Below are 23,607 nucleotides of genomic sequence, written 5' to 3'. Positions count from 1 at the left end.
TAATCTACTCTTGAGTACGACCATAAGTCAAGGTAACCACTCTCTAGGAGAACCTGGACCAGGAGGTTCTGGTGTGCCAGTCAGTGAGACCCAATGAGGTGAAACTGAAATGAACGAAATAGAAGAAATTTGTTACTCACAGATCCCAGAGAACTTAGGAGCACTGACAGGAAGTCTGGAGGCAAGAGCAGGAGAGTTGTGGGACTACTCTTTTATTAAGGCCCCAGGGGCTTTACCTGTTGGGCTTTCCCGTGGGTGTTGTGATTGGCCAAGTTTTAAGTGACTCTGGTGTTATCCCTGTCAGTGGCTATGGGCGTGTTGCGTTTGGTCAGTGCAATGAGGAACAAGTGGCTGTACTGCAGTCTGTCGGGGAAGAGAAGTTTCAACCAGGCCAGCCCTGGTGGGGTATGGCTGGGTTTGGAGCAATTTATGTTGATGCCAAGGCAAAACAAAACTATATTGAACACATTTGACAATTTGGCCAGTGTCATTCACTTGAAAAGTGGCAGAGCTGAGGGCAGAGCAGGCAGGGTCCAAGGTCCAGGATCCAGCCCAAGTCTTCTGAGTTTATCTCCAGCATGGAACCTGGGAGTAAGACGCAGCGGACAGCGCGGTGGCTGAGATAGCCAACTCAGAGGTCAGCTGCCCTTTCTTCCAGAGCTGGTCACTTTCAACCGAACCTCTCAAAGTCTGTTTCCTCAGAGGAGCAGGGCTCAGCTGTGCTGAATACCTGACAATTAACCCTTCTAAGTTATTGATTCTCGTGAAAAGAGGCAGAAAGGAATACACAGAGGAGACTTAGATAAAAGAAAACAAGAAAAAAAGAAAAATTATGTACACCCATAATTCAGTTTTTAAAATTCCCAATTAGCCCATGGGAAAAAAAAATTCCAGAAAAAGTCAAGTTGATTTTGCCAATTTTCAAATCAGAAAGCAGAAGCTCAAGGGATAGAAGGGAAAGTGGGAACATGATTTTCTCGGTCCTCTTCTTACACGACCCATCAGGTTCCACAGTCGATCATGTCTTCTACCTTGAGATGCTTTCTTCTCCTAACTTTCAGGGCTGCAGTTTAGGTGCTGGGTGTACAAATGAACCAAGTAGGGCACAGGCCCTGCTCTCAGGAGCTTATGGGATGAAACAAATCCAGGGCTACAGTTTGAGTCATGAACACACAGAGAGGATAGGGTGCTGTGCAGGAGGGGCTCTTCCCAAGGGGGCTTCTGAAGAGCAGTCTCTTGAGCTAAATCTTGGCCAGCAAGCAGGATGTAGCTGCATGCAGAACACAGTGGGTGAGGAGGCCGATGGACAAGTCTCCAGCTGTGAAGTTATAATCCACTCAATAAGAAGGAACCGAGTGGCGAAGGGGCAGGAGAAGGCCCAGTGCATGGGGGTGAGCACATGGCAGGACATGAGGAGTTGAATGAGATGTCCGTCACCTAGGCCCTTGTGGATTAATTTAAGCAATTTGAACTGATCTGAAAGTTGGAGGATACTGTTGCAAGACTGAAACTGGGAAGGTAGACACCAATAGGCTGGTGTTTAAGGAAGAGCTTCCTGGCTGCAATTCAGAGGACTGCTAGGAGTGGGGAGTGGCTCGGGTCCCACTTGGAAGAGGATGAGGGTTGACTGAATTGTGTCCCCCTCACCCCCTGCCAAATTCATATGTTGACGCCTTAACCCCCAATGTGACTGGATTTGGAGACAGGGCCTTTCGAGAAGTACTTAGGATTAAATGAGGGAATAAGAGGGTGGAGTTTGGTAGTTCAATATGAGTGGTGTCCCCATAAGAGGGGGATATACCAGGGGCACATGAGGACACAGTGAGAATACAGCCACCTGCAAGACATGGAGAGGGGGCTCAGGAGAAACCAAGGTCCATTGACCTTGTACTTTCTAGCCTCTTGAATTGAGAGATAAGTTCCTATTGCTTAAGTCATTCAGACTGTGTTATTTTGTTACAGCAGCCCTAGCAAACTAACACCAACAGTGTTCTCTATAAGTTTTAGAGGTTGTATCAGTAATTGTGGGAAGGTCACAATGTGAGGATAGGTCATAGGCCAGACTGACATACTACCTAGGTTAGCATTAGATAACCAACACATTGCAAAATACACATAATTATTTGTGTGTAGCATGAGCATTAGGCCTGGACTCTAGGTGATGAAGTATAGTTTTTGTCAGCTTCCCTACTCCCTTAGTACCAGGGATTGAACCCAGGGGATCTTTAATCACTAAGCCACATCCCCAACCCTTTGTTGAGACAAGTCTCACTAAGTTGATGAGGCTGGCCTTGAATATGCTATCCTCCTGCCTCAGCCTCCTCAGTTGCTAGGCTTACCACCACACCCAGCTCAAACCAGCTTTTGAATAGGTTTTCTTTTGTAGCTCTCTGCTGTCTGCAATGAGGCTTGTCAGTTTTAGGATGCCTCATCCTCATATCTGCCACTTTGGATGAGGAAAATCATGGCCTGCTAAGGGTTCCTTTCTTCTGCCCATCACCTATCTAGGGTCTAGAATGTTGGTCACAGTTTGAGTTACAAGCAGCAAAGACCACCCTGGCTAATTCGAACAGGACTAGAAGTTTCCCTGGAAAAGTCCTCGGGTGACACAGTGTAGTGTCAATGAACTGAGCCCCAGGAGCAGCAGCATCAGGGAAGGAACATGCCTCATTTGCTCCCAGTAGTCATATCCTGTCACTGAGCTCTTTCTGTGTGTGTGCTGCCACTTGAATAGTTGATTGTCCTAGGACATGTCCCATTTGGCACATCCTGTTACAGTAACTCCTTCCCTCACATGGCAACTAGGTATAGAATATGCACCTGGCATCTTTCCAGGTCATGACCCTGCTGGTCAGATGTGGGGAGGCAAAGGGGGACCTCACTTCCACAGGGAGGTCTGCCTTGTCCTGGGTCTGGGCTAGCTCGTGACTGGCATGGTCTCATTGCAGGGCACTTTCAGAAGGAAGGGTTTGGGAAAGACCACCGAGCTAGACACACTTAGGTCAAGGGCCAGCTTTTCTATTGAGAGGAGGGTAAATTGTTCTTTATTTATTTGATTTAAAAAAATAAATGACAGCAGAATGTATTACAATTTTTATTACATGTATACAGCACAATTTTTCATATCTCTGGTTGTATATAAAATATGTTGACACCAATTCATGTCTTCATACATGTATTTTAGATAATGATGTCCATTGCATTCCACCATCCTTGCTAATCCTCTGCCTCCTCCCTTACCCTCTCACCCTCTGCCCTATCTAGAATTCATCTATTCCTCCCATGCTCCCCCTCCCTACCCCACTATGAATCAGCCTCCTTATATCAGAGAAAACATTCAGCATTTGTTTTTTTTGGGATTGGCTAACTTCACTTAGCATTATCTTCTCCGATGCCATCCATTTACCTGCAAATGCCATGATTTTGTTTTCTTATTGTTGAGTAATATTCATATATATCACATTTTTTAATCCATTCATCCACTGAAAGACATCTAGGTTGGCTCCACAGTTTAGCTATTGTGAATTGTGCTGCTATAAACATTGATGTGGCTGTGTCCCTGTAGTATGCTGTTTTGTTCTTCTTTTATTAAAAGTAAATATGAGGGGCTAGGATTGTGGCTCAGTGGTAGAGTGCTTGCCTAGCACTGGCAGGACCCGGGTTCGATCCTCAGCACCACATAAAAATAAAGGCATTGTGTAGAGTCCATCTACACCTAATAAATTTTTAAAAAAGTAAATATGAGTGGGCTAGGGATATAGCTCAGTTGGTAATGTGCTTGCCTCACATACATAAGACCCTGGATTCAATACCCAGCACCACCACCAAAAAAAAAAAAAAAGATAAATATGAGCAGGCATGCATGGAGCAGTTGTGAGTGGTCAAGAGTTAATGATGATTAGTGTGATTCTGTGTACCTGAGGGCCATTAAAAAGGTAGCACAGGATTATCATTAAGGATTTGAGTACCATTCAATGGTATTTTGTGTTGGTTTTATGTTGATAGGGAAATTTGGGATGGAAGACAGGGATCTGTGCTGCTTTTAACAATTCACAGCCCCTTGGAGGGAGATGAGAGAAGGAAATGGGTGTGTGTGTAGAGGGGAGTAATGAGGGAAAGTCAGTCCAGGTGATTTGGACCATTTCCACTGTAGGCAATGAGGAATCCATAAAGGTTTTCGAACAAAGATATATTTCTGGTATTTTACTAGTTCACTCCAAGTAGCAGAATTGCAGATGGATTTGAGGTATGAAAGGATAAAATGTGCCCAAAAGAGCTGGAAAGAGATTCTAAGTTCCTAAAGAAACACGGGACCAAGAAATCCTTCTCTACCACTGACCTGCATACCTGGCCATTTTTATTTTTTTATTTTCAGAAAGTGTCTAAGTTTCAGAGAATGGCCTTAAACGTGCTATCCTCCTACCTCAGCCTCCTAAATTGTTGCAATTACAGGCATGCCCAGTGAGGACAGAGAGATTTTGATGAAGAAAGACTATGTCCTGGGAGTAATACCAAATACTTAGGTATGTGCTGGGAAAAGCAGCAGGGAGATAAGGAAATGGGGTCTCAAAGGACTCCCAGATTACAGAGAAAGTTCAACTGGGGGAGGAAATTGAGTTTGAAGCAAACAACATTCACCTAGAAGGCCTAGCCAGCATTTAGAAATGCAAGAGAAACTTGAGTTAGCAACACATAGCATTCAAAGTAGCCAAGGAATGGAGCCTCAGGCCAAAAGTCCTTACCTCCAAGACCACAGGGCTGTCACATTGAGACATGCTATTTGAGAGACCTACTATGTACAGGCTGACGGGTGATATCACTAAAAATTTGCACCAGAGAGGCCTGAACTTCCACAGCAACCCATGCCACGTCATGCTAATCTTTCTTCCTCTTCGTAGGCCAGACCACTTAGCTTATGGAGCGAGCTAGAAAACAAGTGATTGCCACATGAGAAAAATACTTCTTTCCTGTGGCTAGATATTCTATTTGGAAACACTTCCCGAGACTGCCAGGCTCACCACATGGCAGTCAGTACTGCTTACCTTCAGGAGACAGTTTCTTGCCTCAGAGGATTAGTGCAGATGTATTTAATCCCTAATGGACTCCAAGAACTGAGAGTCTAGGTTAAATTCTGACCAGAGCAATATCTCCGTCTCTCCTTCCTTCTCAAGTGGGGGGAAAATGCTAAAGGAAAAGGCACCATCTTTCGACTGGAGATCAAGGGAGATCCTGGTAGATAGGGGAGAGTTATCACAACTATTTATGAATTTATGCAGCTAACTAAGAAGGTAAGGTGTAAGTGTTGGAAAAGGAAACTAGTTAAAACTAACGAGCATTCAAAACAGCCAGATTTAGACTCTAAATTTCTTTTTATAGCAGTCATACCAAATACTTAGGACTAAATAGTTTCATGTGTATCAACAATTGGTTTAAATAGAAAAGGAAATCTGGGTCCCAGGTACTTTTGGGCATAGTCACATCCTGAGATGGGAGCACTAACACCAGAGCAGTTTCCTGCGGGGGGGGGGGGGTCCCTAGCATTCCGTGTGGTCTTCCCTTCATGTAGGCTCTCTTCACCTGGTACGCCAGAGTCTTCCCCACAGAAACCCAGGGGCCGAGTCCTGTTAGCTTGGCTCAGGAGGGGGCTCTGTCAGGCCAGATCTGGATTGTGTTTCCTCACGTTGGGGTGGCGTAAAGTGGGGAAGAGTGGATCCCACCAGAGCCACATGGTCTGAGAGGAAGGAAGATGCCCATAAGAAAACTGAGGTGTTTGCTGGGCATGATGGTGCATGCCTGTAATCCCAGGGGCTTGGGAGGCTGAGGCAGCAGGATCGTGAATTCAACGCCAGCCTCAGCAAAAGTGATGTGCTAAGCCAAATCAAAACTACTCTAAGATTTCATCTCACTCCAGTCAGAATGGCAGCTGTTAAGAAAACAAGCAACAATAAGTTTTGGGGGGAAAAGGCACACTCATACATTGCTGGTGGGTCTGTAAATTGGTGCAACCAATCTGGAAAGCAGTATGGAGATTCCTTAGAAAACTTGGAATGGAACCACCATTTGACCCAGCTATCCCACTCCTCAGTTTATACCCAGAGGATTTAAAAACAGCATACTACAGGGACACAGCCACATCAATGTTTATAGCAGCACAATTCACAATAGCTAAATTGTGGAACCAGCCTAGATGCCCTTCAGTAGATAAATGGATAAAGAAAATGTGATATATACACACAATGGAATACTACTCAGCATTAAAAGAGGATAAAATCATGGCATTTGCAGGTAAATGGATGGAGTTGGAGAATATTATGCCAAGTAAGCCAATCCCAAAAAGCCAAATCCTGAATGTTTTCTCTGATATATGGATGCTGATCCATAATGGGGATGGGTGGGAAGCATGGGAGAAATGGAAGAATTTTAGATAGGGCAAAGGGGAGGGAGGGGAAGGGAGGGTGCATGGGGGTAGGAAAGATGGTGGAATGAGATGGACATCATTACCCTAAATACATGTATGAAGACCAAATGGTATGACTCTACTTTGTGTTCAACCAGAGACATGAAAAATTGTGCTCTAGATGTGTAGTATGAGTTGAAATTTGTTCTGTCATATATAACAAATTAGAATAAATTAATTAAAAAAGAGAATTCCTCCTATAAGTAGGGAAAGAACAAAGAACAGATCACTTTATAATCTTGGGATAAGGATGACCTTCTTATAGAAGACCCAAATACCAAAAGCCATAAAGGAAACATTTAAGATTACAACTTTGGCAAGAATGTGAAGAGCTAAGCATCCACAACTTTGGACTGGTAGAGCCAATTTGAATAATAATATAGTGGAAGCCAACTTTGGGTAGAGGGGTGAGGAACTGAAACCATGGGCACTTTGCCACTGAGTTCAGCTTCAGCAGAGGCTGCTCTTGAATTTACAATTCTGCCTCAGCCTCTCAAGCTATTGGGATTACAGGTGTGCACCACTACATGCAGAAGCAGCAGCCAAATTTATACACACACACACACACACACACACACACACACACACACACACAGTTAGAATTCTCTAACATAATCAGCATCTGTGAAAGGGTATGCACACACACACAAGAAATCCATGCAACATTGCTTCTAATAGCCTGAGGAAGGAGAAACACCCTAAGGCACTTAGCAATGGAGGGATAGTTAAAGCAGCTAATCCTGCCATAGGGGAGAATACTCTAACAGATCTGCATGGCAGAGCTTTATGCTCTGAAGTACAAGAGCTCATAAGACTAAGTCAAAAGAGCATGTCCACTTTTATATAATGCAAGTATAACAGTGGCCAGGAAGGCCTGAAGGGACATGGCACAGCTGACCACCTTGTAAGTGATGGGTTGATTGTAGAATGGAAGGTGGAACAGAGGAAAATGATTTTTATGAGCTTGTGTGGTGATTAAATGATTTAAAATAAAGCATTGTTACATATTATATATTTAAAGAGGCAATGAAAAATGGTCATCGAGTTCTTCATAAAAACAAAGGAGAATTGAATCAGAGGAAAACCAACTTAGTTTCTTTAAAAATATACATTTATTAAAACTTTGAAGTTACTTAAAATTTTGTTCAAGTCAGAGAAAAAAAGCAATATTAGCTCTATAAACCTAGATGTCCCAGGAAGTAGATATCAAAGGATTTAGGTTTCAAAGAATTCCTTATAAAAGGATTAATATCACATTCCTTGTTGCATGGGACTTAGATTTCTCTGAGGATCATTTTGCCCTGGAACCACAGCCAAGGTGAGTTAGCAGCAGAAATGGTGGATGGACAGGAGAGGTTTCTATTCATTCATCCTAATGCAGCCAAGAGCACATTTCTCAGTTAATGGAATGCAGTTTCTTCTGCAGTTCTTTGGAGCAAAGAGCCTTTAGACTCCCTACTTCCCCCACTCAGAAAAGAGCCTCTGTGGCTTAGTCCTCACACCTAAGTATATGCTGAAACATTGGCTGAACATGAGCGGAAACATTGGCTGAACCGCAGGACTCCCTGTAGCATGGGGGTAAAAATGTCTCTGGGAGGAAGTTTTCCTGAGTTCTTGTCTTCTTATCTGAAATTGTCACTTAGCTGGTCATGGTTAACAGATAAAAATGGGTTAAAAATGTTAGGAAGTACGATAAAATCGATAAAATCGTGTGCAGAAATAGATGAAGATAGTTGCTAAAAGGCACGACATAAAAATCTGGACCAGAAGATTTCTCCAAAACGTTAGTGGCAAGGGTGTCCTAAAGAAGTCACAAAAGCCATCCTACAAGGGACAGAGAGAAGAGAAGAATTAGGTTTCACGATGCTCAAAACCTGAGCTCAAATACACAGGAGAGGCTGAGGGTGCAGCCCAGTAGTAAAGTGCAAGCATGGCAATGCACAGGCCCTGGGTTCAATCCCTAGCATAAAACCAAAACCAAGCAAACAGAAATATTAAAAAACCCAATATGCAGGAGGTTCCAGATTAAACAGTAAAATAACTCTTGTATTTAAAAAGAAAGGGAATTCTGACAATAGGCAACTTGTAGCTAGGAACCCATCAGACTTTGTAAGAAGTCCAACATAGTACACAGAAGCAACCATTTAACTTTGTCACCTAGAGCAGGAACACTCTAAATGGAAGCAGGGAGACTGTCATGAGTAATCACGCTCTTTTCTGAACAAAAAACCTATGCCATTAGGGGAACTGCTAAATCACTAGATTAAAAAACTATCACCTGAGATAATAAGGCAAGAGGCTCCATTTAGGAAGGGAATTAAACTCCAGGTTGTGGCATTTTACTTCTAGCCAGAAAATAAGGGGATTTTAAATCCTGTTTACCCAGTAGGATAATTTCTCACTTATTTATGTTAAGAGATTATTCCTTAGTCACTGTTGATTAGCAAAAACAAAACAAAACAAAAAAACCCCAGAAAAAACAAAAAACACAACACCCTCCTAATTTCCTCTTTAGGTGCAGAGAGCCTCAGGTACCCCATCTGTTACCAGAGAAAGGCTACATGGAAATTGACAGACTAAAGTTTTTTTAAATTACCAGTTTCTACAGTTTAGCTGTATTTATCCTGTAATATGGGTCACTCCAGTCCTGATTCAAGACTGGTGAGGAGGGGATGAAAGAAATAAGGGGTCTAGCTCAGAATCCAAGAGTCATACTGTGGGCTTAAGTGGTCAGCTTTCCTTGGGTCCAGGAGCTGAAAATTAAGAATCTCCAATGTAGTGGCACACGCCTGTAATCCCAGCAGCTCGGGAGGCTGAGGCAGGAGGATCTCAAATTCAAATCTAGTCTCAGAAATTTAGTTAGTGTCTCATTGAATTGCTTGGGGCCTATCTCTAAATAAAATATAAAAAAGGGCTGGGGATGTGGCTCCGTGGTTAAACACCCCTGGGTTCAGTCCCCAGTACCAAAAATCATCATCATCATCATCTCCAACCGAAAGTCGGGGGTCTGGAAGGTCCCATCAGCAGGGTTCAGGGGATTAGAAATGAAAGACACCGTGTTGGGGTCCCCACTGGTGACCACACACTCTGCCGGATCTTTCTCCAAAAGTCATTTAACAAGCAACAGGAGGGGAAAACCCGCCTGGCCTGGGCTGCATTATTGTTGACTTTACTAGTTGGGAATCCCTACATGAGTGAACCCTGCAGACCTAACAGAGTTTCCTAAAAGCTAGTTAAGGGGGCAAGGTCAAAGCTTGCAGACCCAAGTCATGCTCAATTAATTGGAGCCCTCCAGCAAGCTCAATTTCTGCCAATCTGACTGCCAAGAGAAGAAACCCCGGACATTCACCAGCCTTTCCCCGTGCTGCTGAACCCAGACTTTTCACTTTCAGGAGAACCCCCGCCCCCCGGGGGCTGATGGGTCGGGGTCCCCCTCAGTGCTAGCAGACCTGTGCTGCGTGGTGCTCACCCAGCCGCCTTGAGCCTCCAGCCAGGCGCGGTGCTGCCCCACGAGCTGAGCACAGAGCAAGTCCACAAGACGCTGACTGTCCAGGGCAGCTTGGTCCCACGTGTGCAGCCCGTGGGTGTCCTGCGGCTTTCTCTCCAGCAACGTCCCTGCGAAGGTCACAAGCATCATCACACGGCCCCAGTTGAGGGCCTGGTTGTCGGAAAGAACAGCCTCTGCCATCTGTGCCACCAGCTCGACGCGGTTACCAGGATACCCGCGGTAAAGGGAGAAGAAGGGCTCGTATTGCTGTTGTAACCGGGCGGCCGCGGAGCGCAGCACAGCGGCCTCGGGAGTGGACGGCGGCGGCTCGGGGGTGCCCGGCTCCCGGGCACAGTACTCCAGGTAGTCGGTTAGCAGCTGGGCGGTGCGCTCCTGCAGCAGGTCTGCCATCCTCTGGCCTCCGCATGGGGCCTCAACCTCCGCCTTCTCTCTAGAGCCCACCGCATATGCCCCAGCTGGCGCCAGGTTCCTGTTTTTTTCTAAGGTCGGGAGAGAAGCCTTTGATGGGAATCCCACTTGCACCTGTGACATTCCACAAGCGAGTCCCAGGGGTTTGCGGGAGTTCGCATGTGTCTGTAGAAATCAGGAGCAGTGCGAGACTGGGATTATTACTTAGTTCTGGGCTCCAGGATTAAGAACCAGAGCTGACAGTCCAGAAAGCTGGGCATGGCTCTTGCCTTTCCTTTAAGGCCACACACAGCCCGCATTGACTGCTCTCCAGCAGCCATTAACCAGCTTCTCTAAATTGGAAGAATGCATTCAGGTGTGTGTTGATTTCTTTGGTTGGGTGTGGCAAAAGGGGCAGGAAACAGGGCTAATTCTCTTGGAGGCTGCTACAGTGCTGTATTCATTTGCAGATGTTAAGAGCCTGTGGGGTGCTAGGCCTTTCCCCCTTAGCACTGGAGATGTGATGAAGAACAAGACATATGGTTCCTGACCTCAAGGACCTTAACTTCTAGAAATGGGTGGACACAAAGGAATGGACCATTTCTTTAATTATAATTATCACTATAATAGGAGAAGTTGAAGTATTCAGTTATTAGGAGGCAGCTGCTCCTTGCACCACCATTCCTATATTGCTTAGAGTTCTCATTTCTTTTACTGACCAATTCCTCATTATTCTAATCTCCTGATACAGTAAAAAATCTTCTATTAAACTTTTTCAGTTCATATTACTCTATGGTTTCTTTCTCCTGATTGGACACAGACCGATATAGAATTGGTACTAGCAGTGACATTTCTGAGGTTCAGTGGTCTGGAACATGTTTTAATATCCCTTCCAGAGTGAAAGACAAATTGCTACATCTGCATCACCTACAAGAAAAAATAAAGAGGGGTTGAGGTTGTGGCTCAGCGGTAAAGTGCTTGCCTAGCATGGGCAAGGCCCTAGTTTCAATCCTTAGCACCACATAGAAATAAATAAGTAAAATAAAGGTATTGTGTACAACTACAACTAAAAAATAAGAAAAAAATAGTGAAAGAAAGAAAGAAAAAAGAGACAAAGCACTTAGTAGTTATCTTAGTCCATTCAAGTAACTATAACTGAATACCATAGACTAGATGTTGTATGAAGAAGGGAAATTTGTTACTTACAATTCTTTTTTTTTATATATTTATTTTTTAGTTTTCGGCGGACACAACATCTTTGTCTGTATGTGGTACTGAGGATCAAACCCGGGCCGCACGCATGCCAGGCGAGCGTGCTACCACTTGAGCCACATCCCCAGCCCTGTTACTTACAGTTCTATTAGCTGAAAAGTCCAATGTCAAGATGCTGACAGATTCTGTGTCTGACAAGAGTTCACTTTCCTGGATCATGGCAGTTTTCTTACTGTGCCCTTACATTGCAAAAAGGGTAAATGAGCTCTCTGGGGCTTCTTTTATAGGGGTAGTAGTCCTATTTATAAGGGTTCCATCCTTTGATCTAATCATTTTCTAAAGTCCCCCATCTCCTAATACCATCATGTTGGGGTTTAGAACTTCAGCATGAATTTTGGAGGGATACAAGCATTCTGTCTGTAGCAGTAGGCCATTTAGGTTTCACAGGCAACATATACCACATTTGAGTGTTCTACTTCAACCCAGTCTACAGGCTGGTGAATTGGGGACCGCAGTAAAAGAAAGCTGTGCAGAACATGCAGGCTGCCATGAGGCTACTCCACCTCTTGGGTCTTATGATCCAGCAGATCTAATGGTACTTGCTGTGTCAAAATATGTTGTATGCAACCTCTGGCAAGCACTAGTAGGCGATGGTTGGAGACCACTAGAATTTTCGCAAATTCTATTACTTCTTCTGAAGATGACTTTTCTCCTTTTGTGAAGTAGGCTGTGACTTTCTACTGAGCCTTGGTAAAGGCTATAGGCCTAACCATAAAGAGACTACACAGCTTGAGTCCCATCTGAACTCAATGTTGTCTAGACTACTGAGTCATAAAGCTGGATGTATAGAGCAGCAATCTGTCATCAAATGAGAATGGCATATGAGAGACTGAACTCAGGCAGGTTGAGAAGGAACAAGTATATAAGCAGGTTGCCCAGACTCCTTCAACCCCAAAGTGCTTTGCCTTCCCCCTCTTTCCATGTGTATGATCTCTTGGGGTGTTGTTTAGGCCAGTTGATCAAGGAAAACTCAAGCCTGGATTATAGATGGTTCCGTATGATAAGCTATTTCCATATGAAAATGCATAGTGCCAGGCATGGTGGCACAGACCTGTAATCCCAGAGACTTGGGGGGCTGAGACTGGGGGGCTGTGAGTTCAAGGATAGCCTCAGCAAATTAGCAAGGCCCTAGGCAACTTAGTGAGACCCTGTCTCAAAATAAAAAAAAAAATAAAAAGAGCTGGGGACTTAGCTCAGTGGTAAAGCACTCCTGGGTTCAATCCTCAGTACAATTAAAAAAAAAAAGTGAATAGCTATGGCATTCACTCACACTTAGGGGTGACTGTGAAGGACACTGGCAAAGGAAAATTTACTCAGTGGGCAAAAATAAGAGTAGTGTGTTTGTTGTCTACTTTACCTGGGGTGAGAGATGCTTAGAGTACAGATCTACACTGATTCATAGGCATTCCTGATGGTTTTCCTAGATTGTCAGAGCCTTTAAAAAAAAAAAACAGAGGATTGAAAGACCGATGATAAGGAAACACTGGGAAGATGATTATGGCCGGAGGCCTCTGAATGGGCATAGACTGTGAAGGTATTTGTGTGCTGTGTGAATGCCTGCCAAAGGGCATTCACTGCAGAGACTCAATCAGGTGGACAAAATTAAGCACTCTGTGAAATGTCAGTCAGTCTCTCTACCTAGCTGTTTGCTCAGTGAGCAGGAAGGTCATGGCAGCAGGGACAGAGGGTATGTACAGATTCAAAAACATGGAATTTCCACTATAGAACTTGAGCTGGCTAATGCTACTGTTAAGTGCCTAATCTACCAATGGGAAAGATTTCCATCAGAGTGAGCCAAATGAGATATGTTGTAAGAGAATATAAATCTATACACATCAAATTCTTATCTGAACTGGTTAAGTTTCATATATGCAAGAGAGTCATGATTCTACTATTCTGAACAATATATTTTAACAATAAGCACAACTTTTCTTAGATTTAGAGAAGCTTGAGAGTGAGTGGGAAATATCTGGTCCTGCCATTGGTAACTCTTTTATCAATAGAACTAAACAATAAATAAATAAATTATCCCCCACACAGAATTTCTTATTCACACATAGTGCCAAGAGGCAGTTTGTAGTCAGACATGATTAAATCCTGGCTCTGCAGCTTTGAAGCTGTGCAATCATGGGCAAGCTATTCAGCACTCCTGACCTTGATTTCCCATCTCAAAAATGAAGATAAGTAAACGTCTGCATCCCAGGACTGTGGCCAGGAGTACATTAGTTGGTGTATGCAGAGTGCTTAGCACAGTGCCTGGCATGCTGTAAAAGCTTGCTTTTGCAGAGAAGTTTTTGATATTCATACGAATTAACCAGGGCTCCAACCCAGGCTCATTTGTTTTACTCAAACATACAACTGTCTTATCTATGTGATTTCTGTTTTTTTTTTTTTTGAAATTTTGCAAACAGCTTGTAGTTGTCTTTTATTTTTCTGCATTTTTACATAACATCTTTACTGAGATATAATTTATATACCATAAGACTCACACCTTTAAAGTATATAACTCAGTGATTTTAGTGTATTTAGAGTTGTGCAATCTCACCTCCATCTAATTTCAATACTCCAAAAGAAATCCATTCAGCAGTCAAATTCCACCTCCAGCCCTAAGTGACCACAAATCTACTTTCGGTCTCTGTGGATTTGCTTATTTGGACATTTCGTATAAATGGAATCATATAATCTGTGACTCTTTGTGTCTTTCTTTCACTTGGCACAAAGTGTTCAGGGTTCGTCCATGAGGTAGCATGAGTCAGCACTTCATTCCTTTTTATTGCTGAATAATAGTTCATTCATCCATTCAGCTGTTGTTCAGCATTTGGGCTATTTCCACTTTTGGCTATTATAATTCTGCTATGAACATATGTGTTTGGGTTTTGTGAGGACAAACTTTTCATTTCTTTTTTATTTTATTTATTTTTTTAGTTACAGATGGATGCAATACCTTTATTTATTTATTTCTATGTGGCGCTGAGGATCGAACCCAGTGCCTCACACATGCTAGGCAAGTGCTCTACCAATGAGCCACAACCCAGCCCTAAAAACTTTTCATTTCTTATGAGAAGAGACCTAAGGGCAGGAGGCTGCCTGTTACTGTGGAAAACACATAGGCTGGAAACAGTGACCTCAACTTCATGGTTTCTTGTTTATGACAAAGTCAGGCATTCACAGTGGTGTGTTGGTTAGCTAACCTCAGGTTCCGAGACAAGCACTTCCTGTTGTCAGTTTTCACGTAAGTGAGATACCATTCTTACATTCAGTTATTGGTATTTATTTATGTGGGTTAGATTAACCATAGCACCATTTCTGATCCTGTCTCCTCACTGGAGGCTCTGCATCCTTTTTGTAATACAAAATATAAAATAACTTCGTATCTTTCACCAGAATCAGCCTGAGTTAGCCCACGGGGGGCCATAGTCCCTGTGGCTGTTAGCAGTTCTGAAAGCTGGCCTGGCTCCAGACAAGTCCTGTCTAGAAATGAGAAGTCCGGGGTCTGCCCTGAAGAGTGACCCAATTCTCACTCACAGACAGGACCTGGAGACAAGAAGATCCCCCAGGGGGCTTCCTCATCATAATCCTGGCCCCTTTGTGCCTACCCAGTGCAGCCTGAGGAGCCATGTTTCACCCTGCTGTTGACTGGGAAGGTTCTCAGCAGGCAAGTTTGGGAAATGAAGATCTACAGTAAATCCCTGTTCTCCAGGCCTGGGAGAAACAACATGGCCTCAACCCCTGCCTCTGTTAATCTTCCAACCTATCATTGCTCTTACCCGGGATTCTAGAGGTCCTCCTTAGAAAAGGTTTTAAGCAGGTCACAGGCTCCAGTTTCTCTTGGGCCCTTCTGACTGCCTCTCTGGGACCCTCTGTGACTTCCCATGCTGCCCAGGGTTGCCCCAAGCCTCCTCTGAGGGCCTTTCCTAGAGGCCAGCTCTCCTTATTTATCCTGGTTTCTTCTTTTCTAAGCTCTTCTAAGGCCTTAATGGCCCCCAGGGAGTTCTCACTCAGAGGTGCCTGAAAAGGGCCCACTAGCTTCTTCTTCTTTTTTTAATATTTATTTTTTTAGTTGTAGTTGGACATAATACTTTGATTTTATTTATTTATTTATTTTTAAAAAATTATCTTTAGTAACTGGGGATTGAACCCAGGGGCACTTGACCACTGAGCTACATTACCAGTCTTTTTTATTTTTTAAAGAGAGAGTGAGAAAGAATTTTTTAATATTTATTTTTTAGTTTTCGGCGGACAACATCTTTGTTTTTATATGTGGTGCTGAGGATCAAACCCGGGACCATGCCTGTGCTAGGCAATCACTCTACCACTGAGCCACAACCCCAGCCCTTAGCTTCTTAAAAGTATGAACCAGAGCCCCTGAAGGGGTGAGAGGGAGGAAACCAGGAAGGGGATGAAGAGAGGAGAGAAAAGATGGTGAGGGGAAGAGAGGAGGAAGAGAAATGAGGTAGGGATAAGGATAAGAAGGAAGGAGAAAGAGGGAGAATGAGTAAGAGGAGTGAGAAGGGAGAGGGAAGAAATAGGAAGGGGACTGGGAAACGACAGAGAGGGGGCCAAAGTTTTGAGTAGGCATTTCACCTACTTTACTACTGTCTCATTTCATAGATGAGGAAACTGAGGTTGAAAGATATTTAGAATTATGTATCCTGCATAAGTGGTAGAGCTGGGAACCCAAGGTCCTCACTCTTTGTCACCATACCGCCCCTCCTAACTTATGGAGGAGCCGAGTGTCAGTGGGGCCAACTTCTAGCTAGTTGGAATTACATGAGCCCAGACACACAGGCCTTTTCAAGGCCTAGAACCTTTTTTTTTTTTTTTTTTTAATATTTTTATTTTTTAGTTTTCGGCAGACACAACATCTTTGTTGGTATGTGGTGCTGAGGATCGAACCCGGGCCGCACGCATGCCAGGCGAGCGTGCTACCGCTTGAGCCACAATCCCAGCCCAAGGCCTAGAACCTTGTGCTACCTTTAAACCACCAATCACCGAGAGGAGGGTGTGGAAAGGGTTGGAGGGGAGAAGAGAAGTGGATATGGAGTGTCTGCTTCTGGCTCACCCCAGAACAGGGAAGGTCACTGGGACCCCAGGTTCTCATAGGCTGACTGCCTACTCTCTAAAGCAGCTGATATGATTTTGTTCCACAAATATGTCCCACAAACACTGTTGACTCTACACATCCTTTCTGCCTAAAGTTTCTCTCTGGCTGGGGAGGAGGTTCCCTGAGGCTCCTCTCTTGCCTGGGACACATCCTTTGGGCCCCTTCACCACAATTGGTTCAGCAGGTTGTCCCCAGGTCTGCTACAAAAAAAAAAGAAAAATTGATTCAAAAACTACACTCAGTATTATTTTCAATATGCAAAATACAATTTATTACATGGAGTTTACCCTTGAGTCTCCACATGGCATAGTATATTCCAAATAAAGAATTTCACCAATAAATACTAAACAGCACCCACTGTGAGAACATGGACTTTGGGGAGACGTGGCTTCCTGCCCAAGGCATTCTGTGGAATACTTTGATCTGGCCTTGAAGTTGCTCTCTTGGTTGGAAAATCTTGGGCTACTTTGCAGGTGGACTGATGATGCTTCCACCCCCAAACATGGACACTTGAACTTGCTTCCTTGAGTATAGTGGGCTTTCCTTTGTCCTGTGTTTCTTCACTTCTGGAAGCTAGCAGGTCCAGGTCAGAGTAGAGAGACAAAGAGGTGTGTGGAGAGGGAAGGGGTGACAGCTCGAGGTCAGTGAGTCCCAGGCAAATTCTGGGATGTTCAGGAGCTGAGCTCATCCCTTAGGGTTGACCCTGTCAGCCGTTGGATGATTCTAAAACATGACTCTTCTGAACCATGCTCCCTCTAACCCTGAGCTCTCAGGAGGCAGGAAAGAGGCCATTAATCTTTTCCTCTCTACCCTGGCCCTGATGTCTTATAAAAACCCGTGGTAAATATTTGCTCTGCAAATGATTAAATACAAGTATTGTGTTTATTTAAAGTGAATTTATAGAACAGCTGGTCTGCTTGATTTTGACTGGTGGGCCCATCACAATGCTTGAATAGTTTTGAGGGTGGGCTTGGCACTCCCACCTCCCCAGTGCTTACGGGAGTCCAGGCCTTTCCCATGTCTGTTCCAGCTCCAGCTGTGCAAGGGCCTCTTGGAGAAGCAGGCCCTGGGGCTGGGCCGACAAAGCCAAAACTACCACTAGGAAAAGGGCTGGGCAGAGCAGAGAGGGGACTGGACAACCCAGGGGATGTACACAAATAGCCTCAGCACAGCAAGCACCTGGCCGGTCAGACCCCAGGTCACCCACAGGGCAAGCCTCGCCTAGGAAGGATTTGGGTCTCTGAGGTGACCTTTCAGTCCCCTAAGTAATGTATCTTTTTGTATCCACCCCTCCCCCCTTTTTTGACAGGGGTCTGGCTATCTTGCCCAGGCTGATCTTGAGCTCTTGGACTCAAGCGATCTTCCTACCTCGGTTCCTGAGCAGCTGAGACCATGGATGTGTGCCACCGTGCCTGGGCACATGTGAACTTTTTGAATGAGCAGCTCACTAAAACAAAGAATAGATCTCTACAACTTAAAATTAAAACAAAGAAAGGGAAAGAAAGAATAAAAGGAATCTCATAACAAAAAGTACTTGGCATCTTCTAGAAGGAACTGCTGAATTTCAAATAAAGACAAAACGTTCTTTTGATATTTTTCTCTAAATATATGATGAATAAATACATTATTATTCAAGATCTGTCCATCAATCTGTGTATGCAATTACAATTGCAGTGCAATATATATGAATATAATTTATATGGATAAGATCCACTTTGATCCAAGTGTTTCCACTAATGCTACTAATAGGTTTTTAAATAAGTTTACTGTCCTATGTTCCCACACAGGAAGGTTTTGCTTGCTCTCAGAAGCATTGTGTTACAGACAGCATTCAGCTCTTCCCTCAAATGAGGAAAAATGCCCTAATACATTTATGTAGGCATATACAACATCAGCAATGTAATTCATGAATCAAACATCCTGTCTGTTTTATGCATATTCCTGCTTCATTTATAACAGTGTACACAGACAAAAATGTTTTATCTCAAAAAAGATGACAGGAGACTGAAAAAAGATAATTTTATAATAAAAACACATTTTTTAAAAGTGGTTTTGTCCAATAACATTTGGAATTGGAATTTTGTTCTGTCACAGGCCAATTAACACATTCCTCCTTAGACAGTCCATAAAACCAGCACTTCTAGAGCAAGGTTCCAAAAGTCACAGTGTACGCTAAGAAAAAGCAGATTTTAAAGTGTTCTGAAAATGAATTTGATTCAAGGAAGTAGTATGAAATATTCAATTGCTGAATTCTATGGGCAACAGAATGAGTTGAGTTATTCAGAATAAACTTAAAGTTATTTAGAATAACCTTAAAAATGGATAAACTTTATAAATAGGTCAAAATGAAAAATACTGTTCTTCAAAGTATTCTTGTAGTGCTGAAGGCTCATGAGAATGTATTTCCAGGGGCGGTGGTTTTAGCAGTGATGCTGAAGATGCTTAGTGAGCTTTGAGCTATGCAGCTGATCCCTTAAGCTAAACTGCAAGAAACCCTAAGCTCTTCTAGAAGGTCTATCTATTTACAGGTGAAGATTTCACATTCCATCCTCAGGTACGTATGTGTGAACTGTGAGATGACGATTATGCCCAGACCTGTGAAGACAGATAATTTTTAATTCCTTAGTAGTTAACAACTTGTCTGACTTGAACTTAAGGAGATAAAATCAGTCTATCCACTTGTATGCACACGGCACACACATGAACTCACTCCATCAAACTAGGGTACTCACGTGCCTTAGGAGGAAAACATTTCATTCCCAGCCACCTGAAGGTGCTTCTGGGGATCTGACTCCCCTCTCCCTTAGTTAATCATCCATAGGCATCTGTAGCCTCTTTACTAGAGACTGGTAGCTCTTTCAGATTGAGAACTGAACCATCTGTACCCCAACAGTTCACTCAATAAGACACTTAGATGAACTCACAGAAAACTTTTTGTTTCAGGAATTTTGTAAAAATTCTTTATGTCTATTTATCCTAAAACTAGACATTCCATTTGCCCACTTTAGAAATAATGTCCAAGTCTCAGGACAACTCAGAGCATCAAATGACTGTTTACTCTACCAGTCTTTGAAATCCTTCCCTCACCCAGGTTCCAGCAATCTTAAAACTATCATGCCACAGACATGCCCAATCCTAACCAACTGCCTCTGTCCTAAGACCAGACCTTAAGCCAGACCCTCACATGTGCCTCTGCCCTCCCCTTCTGAGATGCTACTAAGTCTCTGTCAAGTTTGTGATCCTTCATATTGACGTGTGGAATAAACTTGCTTTGCTTAATGAATAGGCTATTTTGATGATACTTTGAGGGAGCCAATGATGGACAAGGTCATGGAGCTTGAGAATCTGAAGAAAGCCAAGAGGGCTTGTTTCACACACACAATTTGTAAGACCATTTTAGGAGCTTCACAGGCTTCCTAAAGTGTCTGTGGCCTGTGTCCCTTGTCATAACAAGGTCATCAGTAAGAAGAACACAGCAAAACTGGGAGGAGAGGCTAGAAATCTGGTGTGCCAAAGGTTAGGATCACAAGAATTGTCCCTCAGGGTCAAAAGCAGCATTGTGGATTACTGAGCCCAGCTATCCCTCAACTTGACGCCGACAAATGGTTGTCCAATCTGTGCTTGAACACCTACCTACCTGTGCGGATGGGGCCCTCTGCACCTCTCCAGGAAACTCCTTGCCTCTATGGCTGCCCACAGAGCTGAAGTGATTGCTGCCTAGCTGACCAGCCCACCTCAGCCTGCTCTACCCTCTCTGCTTTAAGGAAGTCTGGTCACTTCTCCCTCCTGTCACACACAGAACAGTAGAAACACATTTCACTTACTCTCAGGGTATGATCCCACGATCCTGAGCAGAAAGCAGTCCCGTCAGGAGAAACTCGGAGAGTACTGACGCGGTTTTCGTGCCCAAACAGGATGGAGACTCGGGTGCCTTTGAGAACATCCCAGACGTTGATGGTATAATCATTGTATCCAGCAAAGAGCAGGCGACCTTCAAGTGGGTGATGTGATGGTTATTAAACCAGTTTCCTCCCTCCTGCTTTTCTTCCGTCACTCACTCGCACATTCATTCACTTATTCATTCAATCAGTAAATAGTGTCTTAGGCCACAATGTGCCAGGCCCTGCACTTTGCCTTTGGGATTCAAAGAGGAAAAAGCACAGTTGCTGGCCTCATGCTGGATGTGTGGCAGAGAGAAATAAATCACTGTAATATCATGTGACCATTCTGTAAGGACTTACGTGTAGTACAGGATATGGGACCCCAGAGGAAGGGGGACCAAGGGGCAAGGCGGACAAAAACAGATCATTTTGCCAGGTGTGGTAGCGTACCCCTGTAATCCCAGCTACTTGGGAGGCTGAGGCAGGAAATTGCAAGTTCAAAGATGGTATAGACAATTTAGCAAACCCTGTCTCAAAATTAAAAATAAATAAATAAATAAAAAGGGCTGGGGATGTAGTTCCATGGTAAAGTGCCCCGGGTTCTATCACCCAGCATCACACAGACACAGAGACACACACACGCACACACACCCCACATACACACAAAGGGCAGTTGAGGAAAATGGCACAAATGTGAGTTTAGCATATTGGTTCACAGAAAGTTTAGTTAGTGGAAAGCTTGACAGAGAGCTGGTCGCATTCAGGTCCTATCTTACAATCCTGGGGAATGTTCTGAAATACAATCTTACCACTGAGGGAGAAGTCCACGCTGGATGCTCCGAATATGATACTCTCTTTGGAATAGATGGCAACCTCCCTGTCTGCTCGGAGGTCATAGAGGCGACACTGAGGTACAAAGAAACAGACAAAAAAGCACTTACTTTTGGCTCCACTTTGGTGACATGGTGACCCCAGAGCTACTGGTGGGTGCTAGTGGCTTGTATGGTTTGACAGATGAGGTAAAAATATCTCTTTAGCTTTTTCTTCTACTATTTCATCCCTCAATTTTGACTTCTATTAATCTCCATGGATCATTGGAAACCCAAACAAACAGTACATGCAGAAAATTTCTTCAGGTACAAAAACAAAAATGAAATATCTTTTCCTGATAAAGGAAATATGGTTATTGTAGAAAATTCAGAAATATTTAGAAGTGCATAAAAAAAGGAAATAAAAGTCACCCCAAGTCCTGGACATATGCTAATGTCTAGATTGTTTCCTTCAGTCTATTTCTATTTTATGTGTGTGTATATAAATGGGGTAGATTTTTAAAATTTTTATTAGTTATTGGTGGACCTTTATTCATTTATTTGTTTACAGGTGGTGCTGAGAATCAAACCCAGTGCCTCACACATGCTAGGTAAGCACTCTACCACTGAGCCACAACCCCAGCCCAGGGTAGATGTTTTATTATTGTTTATAGTAACATTATAAGCATTATTTAATTATCACTAGATAACCTTCAAAAAAATTTATATGGTTGTCAAACATCCCTCATGTTGATATGTTAGAATCTTTTTGGTCACACCCTGTTAAGTGCTTGCTTGTGACTAATTTTTCTCTATAAATAATACTATCATGCTGCCTCATCTGGTGGTGTACACCTGTAATCTCAGCTACTTAGGAGGCTGAGGCAGGAGGACTACAAGTTCATGGACACCCTGAGCAACATGGTGAGATCCCGTCCCAAAATAAAAAAGGTGTGGGATATAGCTTAGTGACAGAGTGATTGCTTAGCATGTGAGAGACCCTGGGTTCAATTTCCAGTACTGAAAAAAAAAAAATCTATTGTGAGCATTCTTATGTAAAAATCTTAATACACCTCTGAAAATTTCCTTAGAATAGTCAAGAAGTAGAATTTCTAGAATAGAATTGTTCTCAAGAAATGGCATGCCAAGTCAAAACACAAGGATGTCTTAAAAGCTCATAATTTCTACTGAAAATCTTCCCTTCAGAAGGGTGGTATCTACAAGCCTCACTGGGGTTTCTCCAAAGATTCTCTGCCTCACCAGCTCCACCCCTGGGCAATGCTTGGCTGATCCAACAGGCAAAACAGGCATCTGAATACATTCAAGTTGCATTTCTTTGATTATAGATGAATTAAAAAAATGTTTTTAGGTATTTATTGGCCATTTTGGATTTTATTATTTTGTAAATGGTCTATAGTTATCCTATATAATAAATGAATAAAGGTCCATCAAATGTGGTATTCAGCTTATTGATTATATAACCTCTTCATATCTAAAGGATTTTTACTTGGTCTATCACATACATGGCAAGAATTTTTCCAAAATGTATGCCCTACCTTTTTTTCTTCTCGCACTGGGATTGAACTCAGGGGCACTCAACCACTGAGCCATATCCCCAGCCCTATTTTGTATTTTTATTTGGAGACAGACTCTCAGTGAATTATTTGGTGCTTTGCTTTTGCTGAAGCTGGCTTTGAACTCTTGATCCTCCTGTCTCAGCCTCCCAAGCTGCTGGGATTACAGGCATGTGCCCACATGCCCGGCTATGTCCTTATCTTTTATTAATATTTTTTGACATAGAAAAGCTTATGATTTTCATTATTACCAAAACTCTTAATCTATTACCTTGTAATTTTTTTATAGCAGCAAATTGGAATGAAATCTATTATTTAATAAGATATTTAATGCTTTTTTTTTTTTTTTTTTTTTTTTTTTAGGAACAGGGTCTCCCTATGTTGATTAGGCTAGCGTTTAACTCTTGGGCTCAAGTGATCCTCCCACCTCAGCCTCCCAAGTAGCTGAGACTTATAGGTACACATGACCAGGTCCTACTGATACTTGACATTTTTTTTTTTTTTGAGAGGAGAGAGAGAGAGAGAATTTTTTAATATTTATTTTTTTTTAGTTTTCGATGGACACAACATCTTTATTTTATTTTTATGTGGTGCTGAGGATCGAACCCAGCGACC

General features: G+C 43.1%; 2 protein-coding genes across 4 annotated transcripts in view; both read right to left on the bottom strand.

Moving 5' to 3' along the window:
• Window positions 1-7,606: 7,606 nt before the first annotated feature.
• Window positions 7,607-16,834, bottom strand: Bcl2l10 (BCL2 like 10). The gene is made up of 2 exons (XM_005316928.4): window positions 9,927-16,834; window positions 7,607-8,281 (listed from the first exon to the last, which is right to left on the bottom strand). The coding sequence occupies exons 1-2, from the start codon at window positions 10,494-10,496 to the stop codon at window positions 8,138-8,140; spliced, it is 714 nt and encodes a 237-aa protein (XP_005316985.3). The 5' UTR covers window positions 10,497-16,834; the 3' UTR covers window positions 7,607-8,137.
• A 138-nt stretch (window positions 16,835-16,972) lies between these two features.
• Window positions 16,973-23,607, bottom strand: part of Gnb5 (G protein subunit beta 5) — a 49,141-nt gene continuing 42,506 nt past the window's right edge. For all 3 annotated transcript variants that reach the window (XM_078049601.1, XM_078049603.1, XM_078049602.1), the window contains 3 exons: window positions 21,419-21,515; window positions 20,553-20,719; window positions 16,973-19,323 (listed from right to left, as the gene is read on the bottom strand). In XM_078049601.1, the coding sequence (XP_077905727.1) occupies window positions 19,312-19,323; window positions 20,553-20,719; window positions 21,419-21,515 (276 nt within the window). In that variant the 3' untranslated portion in view covers window positions 16,973-19,311. The remainder of the gene's footprint in view (window positions 19,324-20,552; window positions 20,720-21,418; window positions 21,516-23,607) is intronic.

This window comes from Ictidomys tridecemlineatus, chromosome 5, assembly GCF_052094955.1.
Source record: "Ictidomys tridecemlineatus isolate mIctTri1 chromosome 5, mIctTri1.hap1, whole genome shotgun sequence".
NCBI classification, from domain to species: domain Eukaryota; kingdom Metazoa; phylum Chordata; class Mammalia; order Rodentia; family Sciuridae; genus Ictidomys; species Ictidomys tridecemlineatus.
This window is presented reverse-complemented; position numbering and strand designations above follow the sequence as displayed.

Coding starts and splice junctions, on each gene's coding strand:
- Bcl2l10 (XM_005316928.4), bottom strand. CDS start 10,496: ATGTCACAGGTGCAAGTGGGATTCCCATCAAAGGCTTCTCTCCCGACC. Junction 8,282..9,926: donor TGGAGGCTCAAGGCGGCTGG/GTGAGCACCACG, acceptor TGTCCCTTGTAG/GATGGCTTTTGTGACTTCTT.